The sequence below is a fragment of the Lontra canadensis genome, unplaced genomic scaffold (assembly GCF_010015895.1).
Source record: "Lontra canadensis isolate GAN:19392208 unplaced genomic scaffold, GSC_riverotter_1.0 scaffold22, whole genome shotgun sequence".
NCBI classification, from domain to species: Eukaryota; Metazoa; Chordata; class Mammalia; order Carnivora; family Mustelidae; genus Lontra; species Lontra canadensis.
Window position 1 is genome coordinate 5698970 of NW_022631016.1, and position 23239 is coordinate 5722208.

General features: G+C 50.1%; 1 protein-coding gene across 3 annotated transcripts in view; it reads left to right on the plus strand.

The window, feature by feature from the left end:
* The window catches only part of ADCY2 (adenylate cyclase 2), a 401584-nt gene that overhangs the window by 353320 nt on the left and 25025 nt on the right, over nucleotides 1-23239 (plus strand). For 2 of the 3 annotated variants that reach the window (XM_032861855.1, XM_032861854.1), the window contains exons 19-20: nucleotides 11158-11242; nucleotides 15843-16001. In XM_032861855.1, coding sequence (XP_032717746.1) covers nucleotides 11158-11242; nucleotides 15843-16001 — 244 coding nt within the window. The remainder of the gene's footprint in view (nucleotides 1-11157; nucleotides 11243-15842; nucleotides 16002-23239) is intronic. The other variant, XM_032861856.1, reaches the window with a different exon arrangement.

Sequence of the window (23239 nt, forward strand, 5' to 3'; positions counted from 1 at the left end):
GGACCATGACCTGAGCCGAAGGCAGAGGCTTTAACCCACTGAGCCACCCAGGTGCCCCAGGGCAGTTTTTGCCAACAGGATTAGCAAAGAAAACAGGAGAAGTATGCACTAGAAAAAATCCAGAGCAATGAATTCAGAAAAAGGCATCAAGGATACTCTAACAGATTGATGAATATGGAAAGCGTATTCTATGGGAGATAAAAAGACTACTTTGAGAAGGTGTGCCATGAAGCATTCATTAAATGGAGGCTGGTGATGTCCCCATACCCATCACCACCTGTGTTTATGAGATTCCGGTTCAGTCCTCATGGTGAAGGACGCTCAGATGTTTTTGGTGTTTAGAAGGTCAAGAACAAGCTATCCCTTCCTTCTTTGGCATTTATAATATCCTCCATATTTCTGTGAGTACAGGATGCTTTACTGAACGATTTAATAGCCATTCTGGTTCCAACCTATGCCACTATCTCCCAAAGCCCTCAGCCAGTATGGCCCGGGAGCCCCGGCGCCCTTCCCAGTGACGGTGATGGTCGTGAGCGTTGCTATTGCTAGAAGCTGGTTGTGTTTCAAAGACACTGTCCCTTCCCATGTCAGAGGCTTGCCACAGAGTCCACAAGACGCTGTCGGATCCTTCCTGTGACTTTTTACCTTACAGAACTAAAAAGTCTCAAGAGATGAGTGTTACATTTCACATGGACCCAGAATGATGCTAACTCACCTGGGTGTGGGAAACGTGCCTTTAATTCAGAAGAGGTGTGGGGGTGGGAGGGCTCGAACAGAGGGGCTGACAAGGAGCCCCATGGGCTAACCAGCTGTGTCTGAGCACTTTACAGAAGAAGACAAGTCCTTCGCAGACAGCATATAACTAAGGCGTGTCCGTGAACCGGGACACCCAGGGCCCAGCCTCGTCGGGAGCTCTGGAGGGTCGCTGGTGGAAATGTCTGCATAATGCTGACTGCCTTAAAGCTCCGTGTCAGCAACAGTGATGGAGACACTCAAACATGCGTCACTGAGAGCCGTGAATGACGCAGCTTCCAGGCACCATTGTTCTCTCTCTGTTTCTCCTGCATCTCATTCAAGACACAGAATTCGAGATTTCACAACACATTTCAACAGTGTCCCGGCTTGGGATCCACCAGTGAGATGCTCCCTGAGAGTCTGGAGGAAGAACTGCAGCGTGAACCGGGACGAGCGGACAGGGGAGCCTCGCACATCCACCACTGGGGGAGGGGGGTCCTGGGGGTATCCCAAAGCACCTGAAATTCCTCTAGAGTCTCCGTTTTTTAAGTTAAAAATGTATTCCAAATTGACATTCTAACCCATCGTGTATCCAAGTTAAAGTTGAAAAGTTTTGCAATTACTTTCAGACTCAATACCTCAGCTTCTCTTGTCCTTCCCGATTCCCGCTCCCCGGGCTGGCTCCAGCAAATAAGGCACACATGCTTCTGGGGGGCTGACCCCCTCCATCCACCGTCTGAGAGGTCGGAGAAGGAGGAGGGTCGTCCAAGCTGCCAATTTAACAAAAAAGCCAGTCATCCCAGGGCTACTCAAGTTCCAGCAAGCTTTCTTTTTTTCTATAAAAAAGCAACCATTAGTGAGCTACTTGGTAATTTCAACTCAGAATTCTGCTGTGATGTGCACCCACCTGCAGGAGGGTACTCGGGTTTTAGGCTGTGTGGTTTGGTTTGGTTTGGTTTTAGGATGAGGGGAGACAGGAGATTTCACAGCGCCTGTGCCTGTGGACTGTGCAGAACACATACCTCGTATCCTCACCTCCTCAATCTCCAAGGCCAAAGCCATGCCCAGCCCTGCTCCTTACTGCACCCCCAGACCAGTTGTTTCCCACTCAAAATCACCTCTGCAGAACTAAACCACAACCATGTTCATGAGTGTGTAACTACAGCCTTAGCAGAGGCCAGCACTACTGCCCAGCCCCAGTCTTGTCTTCTCTCCTGACCCACAGCCACCTACAGAGCTCATTGCTCAGCGTGAGCTTGTCCCTCCTTGTGCTCGTCTGTTCCAGCCCAGCATGTCTTGCTTCACAGTTATGAAGGATACTCTGAGAAAGCACGAGGCTCTGGGCCATCTGTCCTTGGGTGACATCGGGCCACCCTCTCTGGAAGACTGCGTAGGATTCTGGTGGATCTCTGTCCAGCCAGGAGAGGAAAGAGTGTCTAGGAAGGAAGCCCCTCAGATTTCAAACCAACATGATTATTTGTCTACTCGTTCACTTGCTTTTATGACACACTTCTGTTGAACACCCTTTGTATGCCACGCCTGAGGGCTGGAGCCAGAGCACAGACATGAAGAAAGTGTAGTCTTTGTTGTCAAGAAGATCACAGGAGTGCTTGGTGGCTCCATCAGTTAAGCATCTGACTCTTGATTTCAGCTCAGGTCACAGTCTCAGGGTCGAGAGATGGAACCCCTGCATCAGGCTCCGTGCTGGGTGTGGAGTCTGCTGATTCTCCCTCTTCCTCTCCCTCTGCCCCTCCCCCCACTCATGCACTCTCTCTTTCAAGTAAGTAAATCTTTAAAAACAAAAAGAAGAAGAAGAGGAGGAGGAGGAAGATCACAGAAAGTCTCCATAAGAAAATCGGGTTTCAGCAGACGGCCCGCAGATGTGTCAGCATGTCGTGCGTATGCTCCTCTTGCACACCTAGGAAAGGACGAGCCTGTGGGCCGGGCGTGTTTTAGGGAGCCCAGAGCTGACTGATGCTGGGAAGAGCTTGGAGATCTCTGGGGATTCGGAAGCACAGGAAGGAAGTGACTTCATCAGCGTGAGAGAATGTGATGTTTCTCTTGTCTTTGCTGCAACCCCTCCCCTCACCGCCAGCGCCAACCTTAGTCACAGTGGTTTGGCATCTGTCCGGGGACAAAAGTGCCGCTGCTGGAGCTGGGGGATCCAGCAGCTTATGCCACAGGGCCTGAGAGGCATCTCCTGCACTCAAGGGTCAGGTAATGGGCCTACGGGCCCTTGGCTGTGGGCCCTGCAGCAGCTGTGAACCAGTGCTGTCCCCTCTCGGCTATGGTCCAGGAGCCCCTAGAAGACACTTGGGCAGTGACCCACAGACAGAGCCTTGGAAAGCCGTGGTGCAAGTCCAGGTTTCCAGAGCAGGGGTTCCAGCACATTGTTTGATCACACTAAAGTGGGTAAGAGGAACGGCTTGACTCTCCCACACCCCCATTTCCCCAGGAGGGCACAGCTGAGGCCCAAGGGAGATCTCCTATGCAAGCAAGCAGCCATGAAGGACACTGCCAGAGGGACTCCCCTTTGGCTTCATCCACAGTGCTGAGTCCTGAGCTGCGTGACGGGGGCAAGGAGCGGCTAGCCAGGAGCAAGTAGGGACTCAGGGACCCGGATCCTAAGTGCATCATGGCCTCCTTTGAGAAGCCCGCCCAGGAGACACTAGGAACACCTCGCCCACGGATCCCCGCACCTCCCGCACCCCGACCCTGTGGCCGGCTCCCTGCCCATGCTCCCACGCTTTGGCAGATGGCTGGTGAGCACACACAGAAAGCCAGCTCAAATCTTGGGCCAGGGAGAGACAGACCACAGACTTTAGCAAGTTTTGTTTGGGAAAACAAAAGGAGGCTGTCAGTACTCTGCCTGGTGCCCTGCCCGATGGAGAGGAGGTGTGAAAATTTAAGAACTCTGCCACAAGATTTCATTTACAGTAGCAACAAAAACCATATGATACCTAAGAATAAACCTAACCAAAGAGGTAAAGGATCTATACTCTGGAAACTACAGAACACTCATGAAAGAAATTGAAGAAGACACAAAAAGATGGAAGACCATTCCATGCTCATGGATTGGAAGAATAAACATGGTTAAAATGTCTATCCTGCCCAGAGCAATTTACACTTTCAGTGCCATTCCTATTAAAATAGCACTTGCATTTTTCAAAGAGCTAGAACAAGAGCTAGAACCAGAAAGACCCTGAATCGCCAAGGGAATGATATAAAAGAAAAACAGAGCTGGGGGCATCATATTGCCTGACCTCAAGCTATATTACAAAGCTGTGATCACCAAGACAGCACAGTATTGTCACAAAAACAGACACATAGACCAATGGAACAGAATAGAGATCCCAGATATGGACCCTCAACTCTATGGTCCACTAATCTTTGACAAATCAGGAAAAAATACCCAATGAAAAAAAGACAGTCTCTTCAATAAGTGGTGCTGGGAAAATTGGACAGCAAAAAAATGAAACTTGACTGTTCCCTTCCACCATACACAAAGGCAAACTCCAAATGGATTAAAGACGTCCATGTGAGGCAGGAATCTATCAAAATCCTAGAGGAGAACCTAGGCACTAACCTCTTCGACATCAGCCACAGCAACTTCTTTCAAGATATGTCTCCAAAGGCAAAGGAAACAAAAGCAAAAATGAACCTTTGGGACATCATCAAGATCAAAAGCTTCTGCACAGCAAAGGAAACAGTCAACAAAACAAAGCAGCAACCTATGGAATGGGAGAAGATATTCACAAATGGCAGTACAAAGGGCTGATATCCAGGATCTACAAAGAACTCCTCAAACTCAAAACACACGAAACAGATAATCATGTCGAAAAATGGGCAGAAGACATGAACAGACACTTCTCTAATGAAGACATACAAATGGCTGTCAGATACATGAAAAATTGTTCAACATCACTCGGCATCAGGGAACTACAAATCAAAACCTTAATGAGAAACCACCTCACACCAGTCAGAATGGCTAATATTAACAAGTCAGGAAAGGACAGATGTTGGTGAGGATGTGGAGAAAGGGGAACCCTCCTACACTCTTGGTGGGAATGCAAGCTGGTGCAGCCACTCTGGAAAACGGTAGGGAGGTTCCTCAAGAACTTAAAAATAGAACTACCCTGTGACCCTGCAATTGCAGTACTAGATATTTACCCCAAAGGTACAGATGCATGGAATGTTACTTAGCCATCAGAAAGGCCATTTGCATTGACATGGACTGTACTGGAGGGATTATGCTAAGTGAAGTAAATCAAGCAGAGAAAGACAATTATCATCTGGTTCCACTCATATGTGGAACATAAGGAATAGCACAGGGGAAAGGAGGGAAATCTGAAGGGGAGAAATCAGAGAGCGAGACAAACCATGAGAGACTATGGACCCTGGGAAACAAATTAAGGGTTTCAAAGGGGAGGGGGTAACAGGGTGACGGGTATTAAGGAGGGCACGTGTTGTGATGAGCGTGGGTGGGGTGTTATTCGTAACTAATGAGTCATTGAACACTACATGAAACATTCAACATCAAAAACTACCGATGTACTGTACAGTGCATAATGGAACATAATTAAAAAGAAAGAAAAGAAAAGAAGTCCACCACAGGAGGGAGCAAGAGGCATAGAGCAGGGGGGACGGCAGACCCAGGAAGCTTGCAGGCACTTCCGTCCCAGACTCAGTTAACAAAGACTCGAAGGCGTAACTGCTCTGTCTAGTTGAAGAAAGCAATGAAAAACTTCAAGGAACACAAAACCTCAAAGAAGAAGGGAACAGAGGAGCTGAAGAACAGCCAAGGAACCATTAATAACAGGGCATTTGTAAGTCCTCGCCAATCAATGTTACTCTCAATGGAAGTAGAATTCTCTACCCAAAAGGCAAGATGGGCTGGATGGATAAAAACAAAGAAACAGCAGGTGTTGGTGAGGGTGTGGAGAAAGGGGAAGCCTCTTACACTATTGGTGGGAATGCAAGCTGGTGCAGCCACTCTGGAACATGTATGGAAGGTGTCTCAAATAGAATTCCCAATGGATGAAAGACCTAAATGTGAGACAGGAAACCATCAATATCCTAGAGGAGAACACAGGCAGCAGCCTCTCTAACCTTGGCTGCAGCAACTTCTTACCGGACACATCTCTGGAGGCAAGAAACAAAAGCAAATATGAACAGTCAGGACCCCATCAAGATGAAAAGCTTCTGCACAGCAAAACAAAACAACCAGCAAAACTAAAAGGCCACCTACAGATTGGGAGAAGATATTCACAAATGATATACCTGATAAAGGTTAGTATCCAAAATCTATAAAGAATTTATCTAACTCAACACCCAAAAACCAAGTAATCTCATTAAGAAATGGGCAAAAGGCATGAGTAAACATTTCTCCAAAGAAACATGCAGCTGGTCAACAGACCCATGAAAAGACGCTCAACGTCACTCATCATCAGGGAAATAGAAATTAAAAACTATGATGAAATACCACTTCACACCCATCAGAATGGGTAAAATTAAACAATTCAGGAAACAACAGATATTGACGAGGATGCGGAGTAAGGGGAAACCTCTTGCCCTTTTGATGGGAACACAAGCCAGTGCAGCCACTCTGGAGAACAGTATGAAGGTTCCTCAAAAAGTTAAAAATAGAGCTAGCCTACAACCCAGCAATTGTACTTCAAAAATAGAGATTCAAAGGGGTACATGCCCCCTGATATTTATGGTAGCACTAGCAACAGTTGCCAAATTATGGAAAGATCCCAAAGGTCTATCAACTGTTGAATGGATAAAGAAGTTGTGTGTGTGTATACACATATATATATATATTTGTATTTATATTTATACACACACATATGTGTGTGTGTGTATATATATATATATATATATATATATGCACAATGAAATATTACTCAGCCGTAAAAAGGAAATTGCCATTTAGGACAACATGAATGGAGCTAGAGTGTATTATGCTAAGTGAAATAAGTCAGTCAGAGAAAGAAAAATACCATATGATTTCACTCCTATGTGGAACTTGAGAAACAAAACAGGTGAATATAGAGAAAGGGAAGGAAAAATAAAATAAGATAAAATCAGAGTGGTAGGCAAACCATGAGAGACTCTTAACTGAGGGTTTCTGGAGGAAGGTGGGCAGGAGTGGGTTTAATGTGTGATGGGGATTAAGGGTACTTGTGATGAGCACTGGGTGTGGTACGGAAGTGAGGAATCACCAAATTCTACTCCTGAAACCAGTATTACACTGTATGTTAACTAACTGGAATTTAAATAAAAACTTGAAACAAACAAACAAAAAAACAGAGTTACCATATAATACTGAGTTTCTTTAGGAACTTCTTAAAAATAAGAGAGGCCTATTTCATCTAGGAAAACATAGATTTTAAATGTAAGATCATGTTTGTGTTTCCATGCCTGGACTGCTTTCTCTCCTGAGAATAAAAAATGTCATTTGTTACCACAACTGAATCATTTGCCTTTAGGTTAGAGACTGGTCCACCGGGCAATTCCTCCGTATTACTCATCGAATTTTTTAGGTTTCTTTGATCTTTTATACTCTCAAAACTTGAGGGCCAGAATGATTGCTCCATTAACAGCCTCGGGATGAGGGCCCACTGTAAACTAGTGTGTGGCGGCAGGCTCGTTTGGGCATCTGAGTCTCGAGAGCCCAATTTTGAGGTATGAAAGACAGCATATTCAGTCACATTTTGGCTAGAACTGTCACTGAGTTAGAAACTTTCCCAGTTAGTGCTGTGTCCCCTACTTCATCACTCAGGGATGGCATAACCAGACAAGCAAAAAGTCAACCTTAAAACTTAAGAGAGAGAAGGAGGCCTCACACCCTACTAGCTGCCATTTTTGTCCCAATGACCAACACGATTATTATAGATTGAATTGTCCCCCCAAAAGAAGACATGGTGAAGTCCTAACCTCCTACTTCACAGTGTGGCCTTACTTGGAATAGGGTAGTTGCAGATGGATCTGTTTGAGAGGAAGTCCTACCAGAGTACGGGGGGCCCTAACCCAACAGGGCCAATGTTCTCATACGAAGATGGCCATGTTGAGAGAATGCCCTTTGATGATGGAGGCAGAGACTGAAATGATGTTATGGCAAACCAAAGAGCACCATGGATTGGGGGCCAACCACCAGAAGCCATAATGAAGCAAGGAAGGATGTACCCCCAAGTTTCAGAGGGACCGCTGTCCTGTCAGCGCCTTGACGTCAGACATCTGGCTTCCAGAACTGTGAAATGATAAACTTCTGTTGTTTTGAGCCACCCAGCTTGTAGCACCTTGTTTTAAAAGTTCTAGAAACCAGCTGTGATCATCAACACAATTGCCTCCTCTAAATCCTGGGATCTTTTTTTCCCACCGAATCCGGAGGCCCCTCTGCACTGTACACTCCCCTTCCTCCCTGCGTCTCCCACAAGTGCACAAGGAGCAGGTAACCCAGGAATGCATCTGTGGATGGACAGATTTCTCTTTCAGACTGAAGGAGCCGTCTGGCACTCGCCCATGCATGGCCCGCACAGGAGAGAAGGGCTCCTACAGCAATCAGCCATCCTTTTTGGCTGGATGAATAAGAGAAGGTTTTGACAAACCTAAATGCCATCCAAGAACGTGCAGCGCAGTCCTTCTTAGTTGAGACAGCAGGTCGGGAGGGGAAAAGGTATTTGTGTGCTGGCGCACAAGTCCGTTGTACGGGCTGGACGTGCCTCATTATTTCCAAGGCGCATTTAGGTCCAGTCCAGCAACTACTTGTTTTATCTTCCCTGTCCTTCTTCCTCCAGGTCCCCACCTCTCCCACCGCTCGTCTTCACGAAGCCTTCAGATGTGGGAGACGAGTGGACTAGAGCATTTCTGCCCCTAAACCAGTGTTCAAATGCATTAATGTGAGGAGTCCCAGAAAAGGCTTGCTTGCCTGTATCTTCTGTGTGATTAACTGAAAACCCAGCCAGGCCCTGAATTGCATAAAGAGGGTCCTACATCCCCCTCTCCATCAGTGATGGTCCTACATCCCTCTCTCCTTCAGTGATGGAGACGTGGGCCAGCTCTGCATGTTTGGGACATCTGGTCCCTTACCTGGGAATGCAAGGAGGACCTGAGTTTGGATTGGCTGTGCTGCTGAAGTTGCTACAAGACCCTGACCTGGGAGTTAACATTTTACTCTTAGTTCGGGGGTAACGGGTGAGAGTGGAAAGGGTTGTTACAGCTGCTTCCTTAGACCCCTGGAATTACAAACGTACAGAAGTTTCATGAAGCAACATGAAAATGTTAAACTCTGCCCGCACATCTGAGAACATTGGCTGTGTTGTGCCACTTTCCTTGGGAAGGATGGCATCAGTATAGTCAATATAGGGGAGAAGAGGGGTTTAAAGTTCATTGTAGCCAGCATTATTTATAAACATCTGCTCCCCTCAGTCCCTTCAGTTTTGCTATTAGAGCTGTCACAGGCTCAGAAAGGGACAACTTCATTTCTTAGAATCAGTTCTGGGCAAGCAGGAAAGTGGCAGCTCCCAGCTTACTTCATGCTCAGGAACCGGTGACCTCCTTTTAGCTGGGGAGCTCACATGCTTGCCGCCCAGCTGGTTTAGTAGAGAGGAAAGAGCCCCGAATGCAGACTCGGCCTTTCTGGAGAGTTCTCTGAGGCCCTGAGTCCTTCTAGCACCAAGACTTGTCACTCTGCCTCCAAGTTCCCTATGCCGTTGGATCTTTCACTCTGTTAATGATAATTCACCAACCTACATTTTCTTATCCTTTTCTCTACCTCTCCAGCTCCGTCCCCTCCCTTGTCACTCTGCAGCTAGTACTGAAACTCTCAAGCGCCTCTCCTGTATCAGACCTGTGCTGGGTTTATCAGCAGAGGATGTAGTGACCAGAACAGCCTATAAGATGGGCACTGTGACCCCCTTTGGCTGATGACAGGGGTGAGGTTTGGAGAGGTTAACCCAGGCCCCAAAGATTGATAGAGGAGAGGAGCCTCAGTTACTCCATGGGTTATCCTACCCCAAAGCCCACCTGAGCCTTGTCACTGCCACATGCACTCTTACGTCATCAGCCCTTGAACCCTCGGTAGAGAAACAGGAAAACCTCAAAGCAGGTGCAACTCACAAGCAGAAAGTAATTACCTGGTATTTCTTCAATTTAATTACACATGATCTATGCTGCTTGTGTGACATATGTCCATGCGTAATCATAATTTCTTTTTCAAGTCTTATTACATAATTTCTTTTTCAAGTCTTATTCACTATTGTATGTGGGAGATCCGTCATTTGTCAGCTGCGTGGGTCTCCCTGGGGATGGCAGGAGATGTCTCCCTCCATGCTGTATTAGGGTACTCCAGAGAGACAGAACCAATAGGATATAAATATTGTATATAAATATAATGCCAATCAAGAGGTTTATCACAAGGAATTGGCTCACACGATCGTGGAGGCTGGCAAATCTAAAATCTGAGTCATGAATGGCCCAGTTGGAGACAGAAGGCCAGAAAGAGCTGCAGAGCCAGGAGCACCCAGGGTTGGAGAGGCAGTCAGGCAGGAGAGAATGCTCTCTTACTGGGGCGAGGTCAGCCTTCTCTTCCACAGAAGCCTTCAGCTCATGGGGCGAGGCTGGCCTGCGTTACAGAGGGCGATCTGTTGACTTGCGTTACTGATTCAAGTGTGAATCTCAACCACAAAACACTCCCACAGAGACACCCGGAATAACACGGGGAGGAATGTCTGGGCATCTCGTGCCCACCGTGCATGCCAACTCCACATATGGGGGTGACCATGGCCTGCAGGGTTGTGGTGAGGACACGGGCAGGGATGAATGGGTCTACCTGGACCCCAGGGGAAACAGGACAGGGGACCGAGAGTTCCCATCTGTGTCTCGCCTTTGTGTCACAAAATCACATGGAAGAGGGTCTGAGAAGTTCCTGCCAAAAAAGTTATGGGAAACTACGTAATTCATAGGGGACAGTAGCTGGTAGGAACTAAGTTCCCTACTCCATTTTTTTTTTTTACCTGACATGATTGTTAATTTCTAGCATACTGTCTCTTTCTGAGAGTGATCACTTTAATGGTTGAAGAAATTTTATGTCAGATTACCCATACTGATCTAGGAGGATAAAGAAAATACTATTCATATGCCTCTGTTCTTTTCTTTTCTATTTGTTAGAGCTTGGAGATAAAGTAAGGAGTCTGTTAACTTGAAAGAATCTTCTGGTAGTAAGCTCTCAAAATAGGGATTATTCGATTTGCTTTGGGTGCGATCTGGGTCTGAGGGTGTATCTAAAAGGTGTGTGTTTGGCTGGTGTAGAAAGACGTGCCCTAGAGGTTCTCAAGTTGTTGATAGACAAATTCTAAGTCCTGTATGTATGTTGTTTTGTATTGCTTTTGTCTGTCTGTCTCTCTGTTTGTTCTCTAATAGACCAGGCATTTGGAAAGACCTGAAGACCATGGGCTCAGTGTCTCTCTTTATATTCTTCGTCACACTGCTCGTTCTGGGTAGACAGGTAAGACATCGCTTGTTCACGTAACGTCCTCTCACGTGCTGTGTTAGTAACACTTGGTTCGTACGTGGACTCGACTTCGGGTCTAAAAACAGAGTCCGCCAGTGATAATCACGGTAATACTTCGCTGATGTGCTTTGTAGCTACTTTCATGCAAACACATCAGAATGATTGTATCACTTAGGAGAAACGTGGGTGGACGTGCGTAGGGAAAGGGAAAAGGCCTCTCGTTTCTTCCACAAGAAGCAAACTTTGTGAACGGTAGAGATGTGAGCCCATTTCCCGCTACATCTCAGAAGAACGTGGTGGGTTTTGTAAGCTGACAAGAATGTTCTCTCAGTAGCTGACGCTCTTTGGAAAATACCCCCTACACTGGGGTTTTTGTTTGCATTTCAGAAAGGGTGGCCTTCTTCTTAGAAAGGGGTATGAGTATCTTTGCCATCACTTGCAGTCACTCCTAAGTTATAGTCCTCTGCTCAAAAATCGTCTTTTGTGCTGTGACGGGAACTGTCCCTCCTTGGGCTCCCACCCTGCTTCCGGTCTCCAAGGAGAGGCCGTGGTGCAGAGTCTCCAAGGACAGTGTTCTTCCTCTCGCTGCACACGAGCACGATTGCCCAGAGTACAAAGACTCAGGGCACGCCATGCACTCTGCCTTCACCAGAGTTTGCTGGGAATTCTTGGACGGATGGTGTGACGCAGAAAAGCGATTTATATAGAAATAACAAACTAAATGCAAAGCCACTTAAATTAGATAGATGTCCCCAAACAGCTGAACAGCAGGAAGTTAATGGTCGCACAGTGAGAGCAGAGGCCAGATCAGTGGCCGCCAGTCCAGTGGCCTGGAAACACTGTCGCCCCCCATCGTGCCTTCCTGGGAGCTGCAGTCTCCCTGGAGCTGCTGTGGTCCTGCTGCAGAGTTCTAGAACACCCCGTCTCCTCCCCAGCCCACCCTGCCTCCATCCCTGGCATGCGCTTGTAGTCTTGACCCTCTGCACGTTTCGGGTGACCCACTAAACCATGCCTGCGCTTTTTTCCTGGTTCATCGATTCTCCCGAGACCTGGCTTTCTCCACTTTTGATGTGCTTTCTGCTCTCACTCTTGGAGAAAAGGCATGTCCACTCTCAGGAAACCCTGTTAGAAGTGAAAGATGGGAAAAAAAACGAGCTTCCATGCAGAATATCACCTGTGTGGTCACTCCTCCGGAAACAGGGTGGCCCCTCTGCGGGGTCTCCTGTTTCTCCATTTCATCCCAGGGACGTTTGGTCCTTCACTTTCTCCTTCCAGAGTGATCACTCAAGGTTGCTTCACAATAGTACCTTTTAAGGACCTAGAAATCAAACCGAATTCTCCCCACTCTTTTATTGGTCGCTGCGATGACAAGCGCACAGTACCGCTATGTACGTGGCCGTGTTGCTGCCTCCAGTGGCTGCCCGAGATCCATTACTCTCTGGCGTGAGATAACCCAAAGTGTTCAAGATCATGGTGGGGCATAATTTAACACAATAGCTCCGACCCCAGTCTTATAAGGAGTCTTTTCTGTTTACGTCACTAATGTTGACAACAGATCATATAGACACCCAGGGGCCTGAGAAGTCCCTGCTCCTTCCAGGGGCGATGGTGTTAATGATCATTCTCTGATAGCCGGCATCGGGGTGTGCCAGGGTGAGCCAGGACGAAGGCCCCAAGTCTTCTGGGCTCACAGGAACGTCCAAGTTTTTGTGATCTAGTGCTCTGCATGCCCTTCTGAAAACACAAGTAGGTCACAAATGTCCGATGTTTAAAATAAGGCTTTTAAGTTTCATAAATAGGCATGGACTCAGGATTTCCCAGGTGTGTGTGTGGTTTTTTTTGTTTTGTTTTGTTTTTTTTAAGAACAGCAGTATGGACATTTTGCAACTTATTTTTGTTGTCATTTGTCCTCATGACCCCCCTGCCCCATGACCATCTTTTTTGAAATGATGGTGATGTTTTTGCTTTCTGAGCACATTAGCATGCTAAATATTGCTCTGGGATTCTGAGACACCTAAATAAGACCATAACACAGCTCCTGGAAAAGAGCTGGGGTTGAAATACAGTCTGTGGTAAAAATGTCTGCCTGAATTCAGGGGCCTCTTTTGAGAAACAAAGATTCTCTGTGTTTCTCCTGAGTTTAAATGACCACACACTAACTACATTGAGGGTCTGCATTCTACAAGTCCTACAAGATACAGATCCGGGCAGGTGGCAGTCTGGTGGCCTCAGTTAGTCTGAGGTCCCCATGAGCAAGGCTTCAGAGCCCAGGAAGGCATGGAATCACACACTGCCTGCCGCCCCCTACCCTGCCCGGGACCACCTCTTCTGTCCACATAGAAAGATGTAAACCCCTCTAGTTCCTCGGCTTGTTTTCAGAAGTAGACAAAGCAAGAACTGCCCTTGAGGCTGTGTCCGCTGTGAAAGACAGCAGTGAGGTTTCCAGAAACAGTCTGGTGCTTCTTCCAGGCTCTTCCTGTTCTCGCTCGTCTTTGCCAGACCACATGAAGAGCAAATTCCACATCTCTGCGTGGTATCTGGGCCCTGGGAACTATCAAGTAGCCCCAGACTCTGGGAGGTTGGGCGAAGATGTGGAGACACAGCATCACAAGGCAGGACTGCTGTTTTAGTTGAAGGGACATGCAGCGTCTCGGAGGCAGTGGCTTCCCGTGACCCCCCACTGCACCCTCCGTCTGACCTGCCCCAGGTGTCTGTGTCCGAGCCTGCTCTCCTTTCTCATGTAAGGACAGAGTCATTGCATGGCGAGCCCACCCGCCATCCTGCGTGATCTCCTTAATTACACCTTCAGAGTCTGTTTCCAGAGAAGTTCACAGTCCCAGATTCTGGAGACAAGGACTTGGAACTGTCTTCCTGGAGGACACCATTGAATCCATTCAGTTGGTTTGGGATAGAAACATCTGTCTTCCATTGGGGGGTTCTCTGTGAGTTTCTAATGGGCTTGTCCTTCAAGGAGCGGGTCCTCTAGCTGATGCCCTGTGGAGGTGGGAGGTAAGCACCTGCCAGAATGTTGCTTTCAGTCCAGGGAAGCTGGTCCCAAAGCATCTCTGTTCCTTTCATAAGAGACTTGCCAGATGCTGCCCGTGATGCAGTCTCGGTCACTGGGGAGGCCTGAGCCACCCCTTAGTAAGGCTCCTGGAAACCCCACATGGTCCCCTGCGCTGGGCCTGCTGCCTGCCCTGCCCGCTCCTGGGTTCCTCACCGGGTCACTTTGTCTGATCCCGAGTGTGCATCTGGGTCTTCTCGATGCCACCATCAGGGATTGCCAAGTCATCTCAGTTTAGAACCAGCTCATCCCCCAAAACCCAAACAAATAATCTATTCTCCAAGCAACAGGATTTTTCCAGGAAGTGCAGGGCAAGATTTCTCTAAGTGCAGAATGTGGAAGATTTGGCATTAATGTAAAAATTTAATATAAACAAACATTAAAAATATCTCATTTGCAGTCTAAAAAAAAAAAAAAGCCTCTACGAAGTAAAAATAAATTCCACACCAGAGGAGGAGGAATAATTTTTGAGCATATCATAACGTGGTTTGAATCAAACCTAAATGATGAATGATCATTGTTCTTTCAGGTTTCCAAATGTGAATTTTTTTAGTTGCCATCTGTGCATGGGAGGCTGCGTGTGTGTGTGGTTTGTACTGCACTAACAGAATTAATCAAACCAATAAACCCCCAGCATTGATTTCTTCTTTGCATTTTTTTTTTTTTGGTCAAGAAGTTACTCTTTGGCTGAAATTCACCCCGTTAGGCCCTGGTCTCACAGGAAGATTCTTTTAGGGCTGTTTCACCATATAAAATTATTTGTATCATAGCAGATGTAACACAATGCCAAAATCAAAGAAACACTTTCCCAGGAAGCAGACCTCTGTATCTCTATGTTAATAATAACGGTTAAAAAAAAAACATTAAATTTCACTACACGATAAAGCATGAACACGTACATTTTTACCAGCAGGCGTCCTCTTAATTAAATGATCCCCAAACGAACTTTTGTGTAAATACAATGTCATTCTGTCAGCGCAACGCCATTCTAAATGACTAACGACGGAATTTTCAGTGAATACTTAATCTCAGAATTTTGTGGTGGGGAGAACTGATTTTCAAGGAGTCAAGGCAAACTGCCACAATTGAGCACCCTTATTTTTTAAATGCAAATTATCCCACAGTGCGCTCTCTGGGCTAATGCATTTCCCATTTTTCATTCATTCATTGTTTATATCCCATTATGCCTCTTCTCCAAAGATAACGCGAGCCATCTTTTTATTAACATAACTTTGCAAGAAGCCTCCCACGTCACTGACATCACTGCCCACCCCCCCAACCCCCACCCCGTCCCATCCTGTCCCCAAGGCTGGTTCTTTCCCACACTTGCTTTTTTGCCAGTGCAGGTGAAAGGTTGATGGGGACAGACTTGGGGGCAGCCGCGGGCTTTGTAGGGAGGGAGACTGTTCTGTTCGGGGGGGTTCTTTTTTCAGTTTTGTTTCATTCTTTTTGTTTTCTCTTTAAAACCTCCGCTCTCTGGCAGGACAAGATGCCCTATCGTTTCTTTACCTCTGTGTCCTCTTGTAACAGAGTGAATATTACTGTAGGTTAGACTTCTTGTGGAAGAACAAGTTCAACAAAGAGCGGGAGGAGATAGAAACCATGGAGAACCTGAACCGCGTGCTGCTGGAGAACGTGCTGCCCGCCCACGTGGCGGAGCATTTCCTGGCCCGGAGCCTGAAGAACGAGGTGGGGCGCCACGGGGCGGTGGGCTGGGGCAGGGCGAGCCGCTTCTGGCCGGGACCGGGAGGCCGGTGGCCCTTTGGACACCTGCGTGCTGCACGTGTCCGCTAGTGGCCTCAATGGGTCCGTTTTGAGACGATGCTGACGGGTTTATAGGGGTGACAGCAGGGACTCGTGAGTTAGACTCATGGATTCATTATTCCTGGTTTTTCTCAGGGTGCGGCGGGAGGCTCTGGGGTTCCCAGCAAGTCACAAAGGTGGCCTCTCTGTGGTGTGAGGGCCGCCTCCCTAACTGGCACAATTCCAGCAGGCATCCCACGGCTCGCAGCTTCCCCGAGGGCCTCTTGAGAGCCTTAGAATTTCAAAGACAGGACTTAGAATTGAGGCGCTATCTGCACAAGGGCAGGTCCAAGACTTGGGTCTGCTCCCTCGCATGGGTAGAGGTGCCGATTTCGGGGAGCGTCTGAGGGAAGGGATCCTTAACTAGAATTGGAAAGACCAGGATGTCGTTGTCACGTCAAAATGGCTGATGAATTCAGATGTCACAACATCTCTTTCACGTTCCTGACTTACAAGAGTCAGCGGGTAGATGGGAGCAAACTCATGTTTGAGCACCCGCTGTGTGCGAAGGCCTGCGTTTGCGCCGTGGGGGGTTCAGAGGTGAGGTGTGGTCCGTGTTTGGGGGAGGTTGTGGGTTGGGATCAGGAGCAGGCGAGGGGTCTAGGAGCCCGCAGATGCGGGAACTTGCTCATGGAGAAGCCGCGCCTCCAGGTTGCTGGGGTACAAAGCAGTGTCAAGTGAGAAGGCTCGGAGCAGTAGTTCCCCGGAGCGTGTTTATAGTTGACGTTGGGTAGAAAGCACCCAGCAGTGAGTAGGAGCTGAAGGTCATCACCGTCGTCCTCCTGGAAGCCTTCCAGCCATGGCGAGCCCATCAGGGTCCCACCGCAGGTTTCTCTGACTGTGGACCGCTCACTCGTCCATTTCTCCTGCTGCTCTCTGCAGGCGGTCGGTCATCCGGCACCTGTCGGCCTGCTGCTGGCAGATAATGACATCCCTGCTTCTGTTAGGAGCCACCTGCTTTCAGTAGCAACAGAGAGCATGTTTGTCTGTCTGCCTAGCTCTCAGTTTAGCTCATAAATTCAGTGTGTGCTGAATGTCGCCCCTGCCCTGTGGCCAGGCTGGTGCTGGGCTCGGACACAGATGGATGAGACAGAGGCCGCCCCATCGCCCGGAGGGGACAGCATCCTCCTGTGTGCAGGCAGACCGGCATGAATGTGTGAGTCTGGAAAGGCCACCACTATGAGGCAGCAGCTGCCGAAACTGAAAAGAAAGTTCTAGAAACTGGCTGGGGGGATGGAGGTGGAGAGGAAGAGAGTGAAAATATTCTGGCTCAGGAAGCTACCTCTCCACATGGGCATTTCGGGAACTCTTCAGGGATGAAGTAGGAATCATGTCACGACATCAGCCCTACGCCGTGTTTCTGTCTTTGTCAGATAAGGAAAGTGGGTTCCTTGGGGGGCCTCATGCATGGCCCCTTCACTCCTGTGTGTACTTGGAACCTGTCTTGGGCCCCAAGGAATCCCCAGCTTACCAGTGGCTCCCAAGGACGGCTGGTCCTCACTGGCAGGACCCAGAGCCTGGACCCAGGCCGCCTGCAGCCCTGTTGGGAAGGAAGCATGCTCTCCGTTTCAGAACCTTCCAGACTCACTGCCACGGGCCGCTCCAGGCCCCGGAGTCGCAGACCCGCAGACTTTGGTTTTCGCTCCGGGGGCTGTGATCCCCGCACATCATTGCTGTGTTTGCCCTGGCTGCCCAGTTTGCTCCGTACAGTAGAGTGACACACGCGGAATCTTACGCTGGGAGCTTCGGGCCCCGAGACGGTCCCTGACACCCTGGCGACATGCTGCACAGCTGTGGGTGGCAAGGGGCTCTGTCGGGGAGCAGAGGACACACGACTGTCCTCGGTTGTGACTTCCCGTACCGCACCGCCAGGTTTTGTTGGTTAGGTTAAATGGGGGCCGGGGGCTACCCAAGCTGCCGCTGTTAAGTCTAGAGGATTAAAAACTTCCAGGGACCCCCATCGGGCCCCGCAGGGCAGGACGGTGCGCCCCGGCTGCTCAAAGGCAGCGCAGCGGCCAGGGCGGCTTGTGCTCTGCAGCTGCCGAAGACCACACGCTCGCCGCTGGACGTTGTCCTGGTGATGAGCCTCCTGGGGAACATCCTGCATGCAAAACAGAGCTCGATGGGCAGGCGAACAAGAGAGAGAATCGCTACCCCTCGCTCCCTTCTAACAGTCCTGAGCACCCCACCAGGAGTCTCAGGTTTTTTCCCCCAGGACTCCTGACGAGGTTACTCTAAGGAGACTCATTTGAGGGCATAAACCATAGCAAACTCCTGCCTCGTCCTTCTGACTTCCTTACAGGTTGGCTGCCCGCCTTCTCCTGTCCCCATCAGACCTTTCGTCCTCGGGTGACTGTCCCCGGACAGAAGAAACCACTCCCCGCCCCAGCAATGGGGAATCCTGGCCTCGGAGCCCCAGGCCGGCCAGGCTGCTGTTGCTTGGCCTTCGGCAGCCAAGTGATGATGGCGTGTGTGCTGTTTGACGGCCAGGATCCCGTCAAGGCCATCAGGTGTCAGGGCCGAGTAGCTGCCACCTGCGTGAGCGCTCACTGTCCCTAAGGCTTTCTGAGGGGGAGGTCCGGCTATTGTGGCATGGTTTGGCCGCTGGAGAGGGATCTTTTCCACTGGATTCTAGACCAGGCATGGCAGAGAGCCACCAACAGGGACCGTGGGAGAGCCCTGCACGCAGGAGCAAGGCTGCTCGAAGGGAAGAGATGCCTGGCCCGCCTGCCACCCAGGCCAGCTTTCCTCCTCGGACGGGCCCTGCTTCATGGCTGGGAGCACGGGTCTGGTCCCAGCCCTGGCACTTCCGAGCTGTGAGACCCAGGCCTCCTTCCTCTCAGAGTCCAGGACTGATTTTTAAAGCAGTAATTCATGCAGAGCTCTTGGAGTGGTGCCTGGCATGCAGTCCACACTCCGTTTTAGTTATCTTGTAAGTAAATACCCCAGATTTATGCAAAACTTAGGAATCACTGCCCACTGGAATTCATTAATAGTTTTAAGGAAGTCTTCTTCCCCAGCCATTACATGGCCCAAGAAGGATGTAGAGCAAACCCCGATGTAATCTCTTTGCCCTCCATTCTGATTCCCGCAGCTCCTCCTCTGGGGGGTGGGCTGAGCTCCCACGCCTGCCAAATGCAGAGACCCAGGGCTTGACTTTTACAGCTGTGGGGGTGGGGGTGGTAGGGAGGGAGACAGGAGGATGCCTTTCAGTTCACCATAAGCATTAATTACCAAGGCCTGGTTTTCTGGAATATTCCTTGGGAACATGACATATGACCTTGGCCAGGACCGATGTTAGCAAAGAGCCTTCCAGCTCTTTCTGATTTTCCAGCCCACCACATGGATGTTCAGAGGAAGTGAATTTCCCTTCAGAAGTCGAAAATGGTTTAATCATAATAACAATCCCCGAAAGTTTTGATTTCGACGAAAACCTGTTCTCTCCGCCTGTGCTCCCTGCGTGTGGGCAGAGGACGGCTTGTGTCTGCAGGCACCTCTTCCTTCCCACGGGCTATTTGTTTTGCTTAGCGCTTCTGCACACCTCCCTGTCCCTCGGCTGCCCGGGGTCTTGGCCAGGCCCCGGCAATAGGCCATCCAGGCTCAGGGAGAGAGCCCTGTGTGCCGGGCCCCGAGCCCTTGAACGGCCCTTGGGTCGCAGGAACGTTGCGAAAGGTCTCTTGAGCAGACATCAAAGCTAGCGTTCATCACTCATTGAAAAGACTATGTTTTGTCACTGAGTGGACCCTTTGCCAAGTCTCCAGGTGGTAAGGAGGCTTGTGATTCTGAACCAGGCAGCCTCGTTGCGGGAGAGCAGAGGCCTGATCAGAACAGGACCCAGATGTCCCTGCGGGGACTCACCAGGTGTGCAGACAGCCGTCCTTCCCAGCCATGGGCCCACGCCGCCACCCTGTCCAGCCAGACCCCCTAACCATGTTCCTTGTAAAGGTAGGCTAGAATGCCACCTGGCTAACTAGAGGGGTCTTTGTGCTAATTACTTGACACCCCAGAATAAATTAGGGCATTAGGTGACAGTTGGAGATCCAGATGCTACATGGTTAGCACATAGGTCAACTGGGAGCAGGGGTAGATGGGGGATGGGAGGTCCTCCTGGCCACGGAATGAATCAGGGGGAGAGAGCACTGATGTGGGAGTTCGGAAACTGAGTGCTAGTGTCAGTTCTGAACATTTTCTAGGCTTCCAAGCAGACATGTCCACGCCTGGGCGTACGCAGCCCCAATCAGGCTTTGTTCTCATGTTCTCTCTACCGGCGCCCTCTCCAGCTAGACACTTGCCCCTTAGGGCAGGGCTTGTGTTGCTCATCTGTGGGTCTGAACACGTGGTGTGAAGCCCAGCGTGCAGACGGCCCCTGGGGGGGAGGATGTGAGTGAGTGGGCACGCGTGCACACGCACACACACAGGCCAGATGCTAACGTGAGTTTCTGTCTGTGACCCACAGCAGGAGCTCCCATGTTCCAGAGAGGGCAGTGAACCCTTTGCGCATTTACAAATGCCCTTCCTGAACACTGGTTGCATGATTTTCAGCCCTTCCCTCGCAGGAAGCATCCAAACGGGCAGGAGGCTGGAGGAGGGGTGCTGGACAGGATGTAGTGAGAGGTCAGCCTCCCGGGGATCTTCCCTTCACCTCCAGCCTTGTGCGTGGGCCAGAACCTGCCGTGTGTACCCTATGCTGGGACCACTGAGTGGTATCCTGGGAAAACACCTACATCTGGGGGACACAGGTGACAGGCAGGTCCCAGACAAGTGGAAAGTGCAGAGGGCGGGGACTGAGCAAAGTGTTTGGGCCGAGAGAGCTGGGACTGCAGGTAGGGACGTAACTGTCAGGGCTTGGGAGGGCAAAGGAGGCTGAACGTTGCTCGGGGACAGAGCAAGAGAAAGACAGTTGGCATAGGGTTCTCGGAGATGCTGTTCTACAGAGCCGCCTGGAGGGGGGAGGCCCCAACAGAGAAGCTGTGAGAGCAGGAGAGCCTGGGGCAGAGAGTGGTCCCAAGCAGGAGGGAGCGTATCGTCCACAGCAAGGGAAGCTCGGGCGGGACGCTGAGTGACGGAGGAAGCTACAGGGAATCCTCAAATGACCCGTGGCGATGTGGGCCAGGCGCGGGTGCCCCGGAGCGGGATGGAGTCAGTGCACTGCTTTCCCGCTCCGTCAGACACTTCCCTCTCTCCCCAGCCTGCGCCCCTGCAGGTCGGCAAGGCTGACTAAGCACGTTGGGGAGGGCGGACGTCGGCGAGCGCCCCCGGCCCCCCCGCTGCAGCAGCCTCGTGCTGCTGGAGGAGAGCCGCACGCGCAGCTAGGTTCCGAGTTTCGACCTCTCGGCGGGCCGGGCACTTTGATTATTGACAGGGGACTTGAATCACCCAAGAGTGACAGGAAGAGTCACAGCATTGTCCCAAGTCTTCGTCCAGGGTTGGCTGGGGTGGGAGAAGAACAGGTGTCACTCACTCAGCAAACTGCAGGGGGCGGTGGGCACAGAGGCGCAGTTGTTCATTCTTATGTCTTAATTACCTGAGCTTATTGGGCAGAGTGGTGCATGCGAGCGAGGGTTGAAATGACGCCCAAGCTCGTTTCTAACTCCAAAGCTCGGCGACGCCTCTTGGCAGCCATGTGCCCCACCAGAGTCACCTGTTCTAGACCCTGAATTCCAGAATCTCCTCAAAGGCTGCTCACGGCCCTGCCTCCACGTGCAGACCCTCTGGAAATACGAGACAAGCTCAGGCCTTCAGCCGATCAGCGCGTGGTCCTCTCGGGCCCCAAGCCTAACTCAAATACCTGAGGGGACCTCTCATGAGTTTAGGGTATGGTTCTAAGCTCTGCACATGTCACTGGCTCCAGAGAATTTATGAAGCTTCCCATCGGTGATGTTTCCCTGGTTCTCAAGAAGAGTCCTTGAGCCTTGAATTGGGGACCATGGGGCCAGAGACCCATGCCCATCCTTGGTGTTTCCCCAAAGGTTCCCAGTGCCTGCTCTGTAGAGAGAGTGGCTGAGAGGTTTGCAGCCCAAGCCCCCAGCAGCACTCACCACCTTCAGAGTGCCCGAGCAGGGCTCTAGAGAGTAGTCCTGGCCCCGAGGCCAGCGGGAGCCTTGCTGTGTCACCCCACTCCCATGACCTTCCATTTCCTCATTCAGCCTGTAGTTCATAATCCAGGTTGCACAGCAGAAAAACCCATGGATCTTCCCCAAAACATACACACCGTTGGTCAAGGGGAGACCCGTTGGTGACTCTCCCATGCATTCCTATTTGAGGACAGCGGAATGAGATAACATGCGAGACTCCCTCCAACAGATAAACCTTGTTTTATCAGACTCCAAACCAGTGCGGTCAAAATGCACCCTCACCCACGCTGCCACATTCAGTGTTGTGTTTCCTTGTCTCCCATTTCTGCCTGCCCTTCAGGACCTCGGGGGAAGGAGAAAAGGTCACATGATCCACCCGCACTGCCCCTGAATCAGCCACATGCTTTGTGGTCATCGGGACATGCGGGTTCACGTGTAAAGTGTGGCGTCTGTAAGGGTCAAGTGTGCATCAGACTTGGTAACTGTGACCTTGGGCAAGTAATATAACTGCCCTTGACCTCAGTCTCCCGTTCTGTACATTGAGAATAATAGCACAGCCTCATAGGACGGTGGCCAGGGGCAAGTCAATTAAGCCTGTGGAGTGTTCAAGCAGCAGGTGCTGGGTCAGTGCTGACCATTCCCGGCCTTCCTCTTGTCATCATCATCGTTCCCCAGTGTCTCGCTCTGGTCCGTGTCAGCAGACAGTGGGAAACACGCAGGGGACAGAAAACACTCTGTCTTACAGATGTACTCCTTTTCCTGAGGAGTAGGGAGGTCAGTGAAATGCGTATTTCTTTGATAAAACTGGCATTTTTAACTAGAACGGGCTTCTAGCGGGTTCTCTCTCCCCAGTTCCCTGACTCCCCGGCTTCATCAGCATCACTAGAATCTAAGCTCACCTGTCACGTGGGCCCCACGTTGCCTTCCCAGGGTGTCAGTGCTCACAAAGAACTTCTCAAAGTACCATCCGCACAATGAGCCAACTCAACCATGTTGAGAGCCAAGTAGAAAAGAAAAACCTTGATTCCATTGTCCGTGTATTTTGTGAAG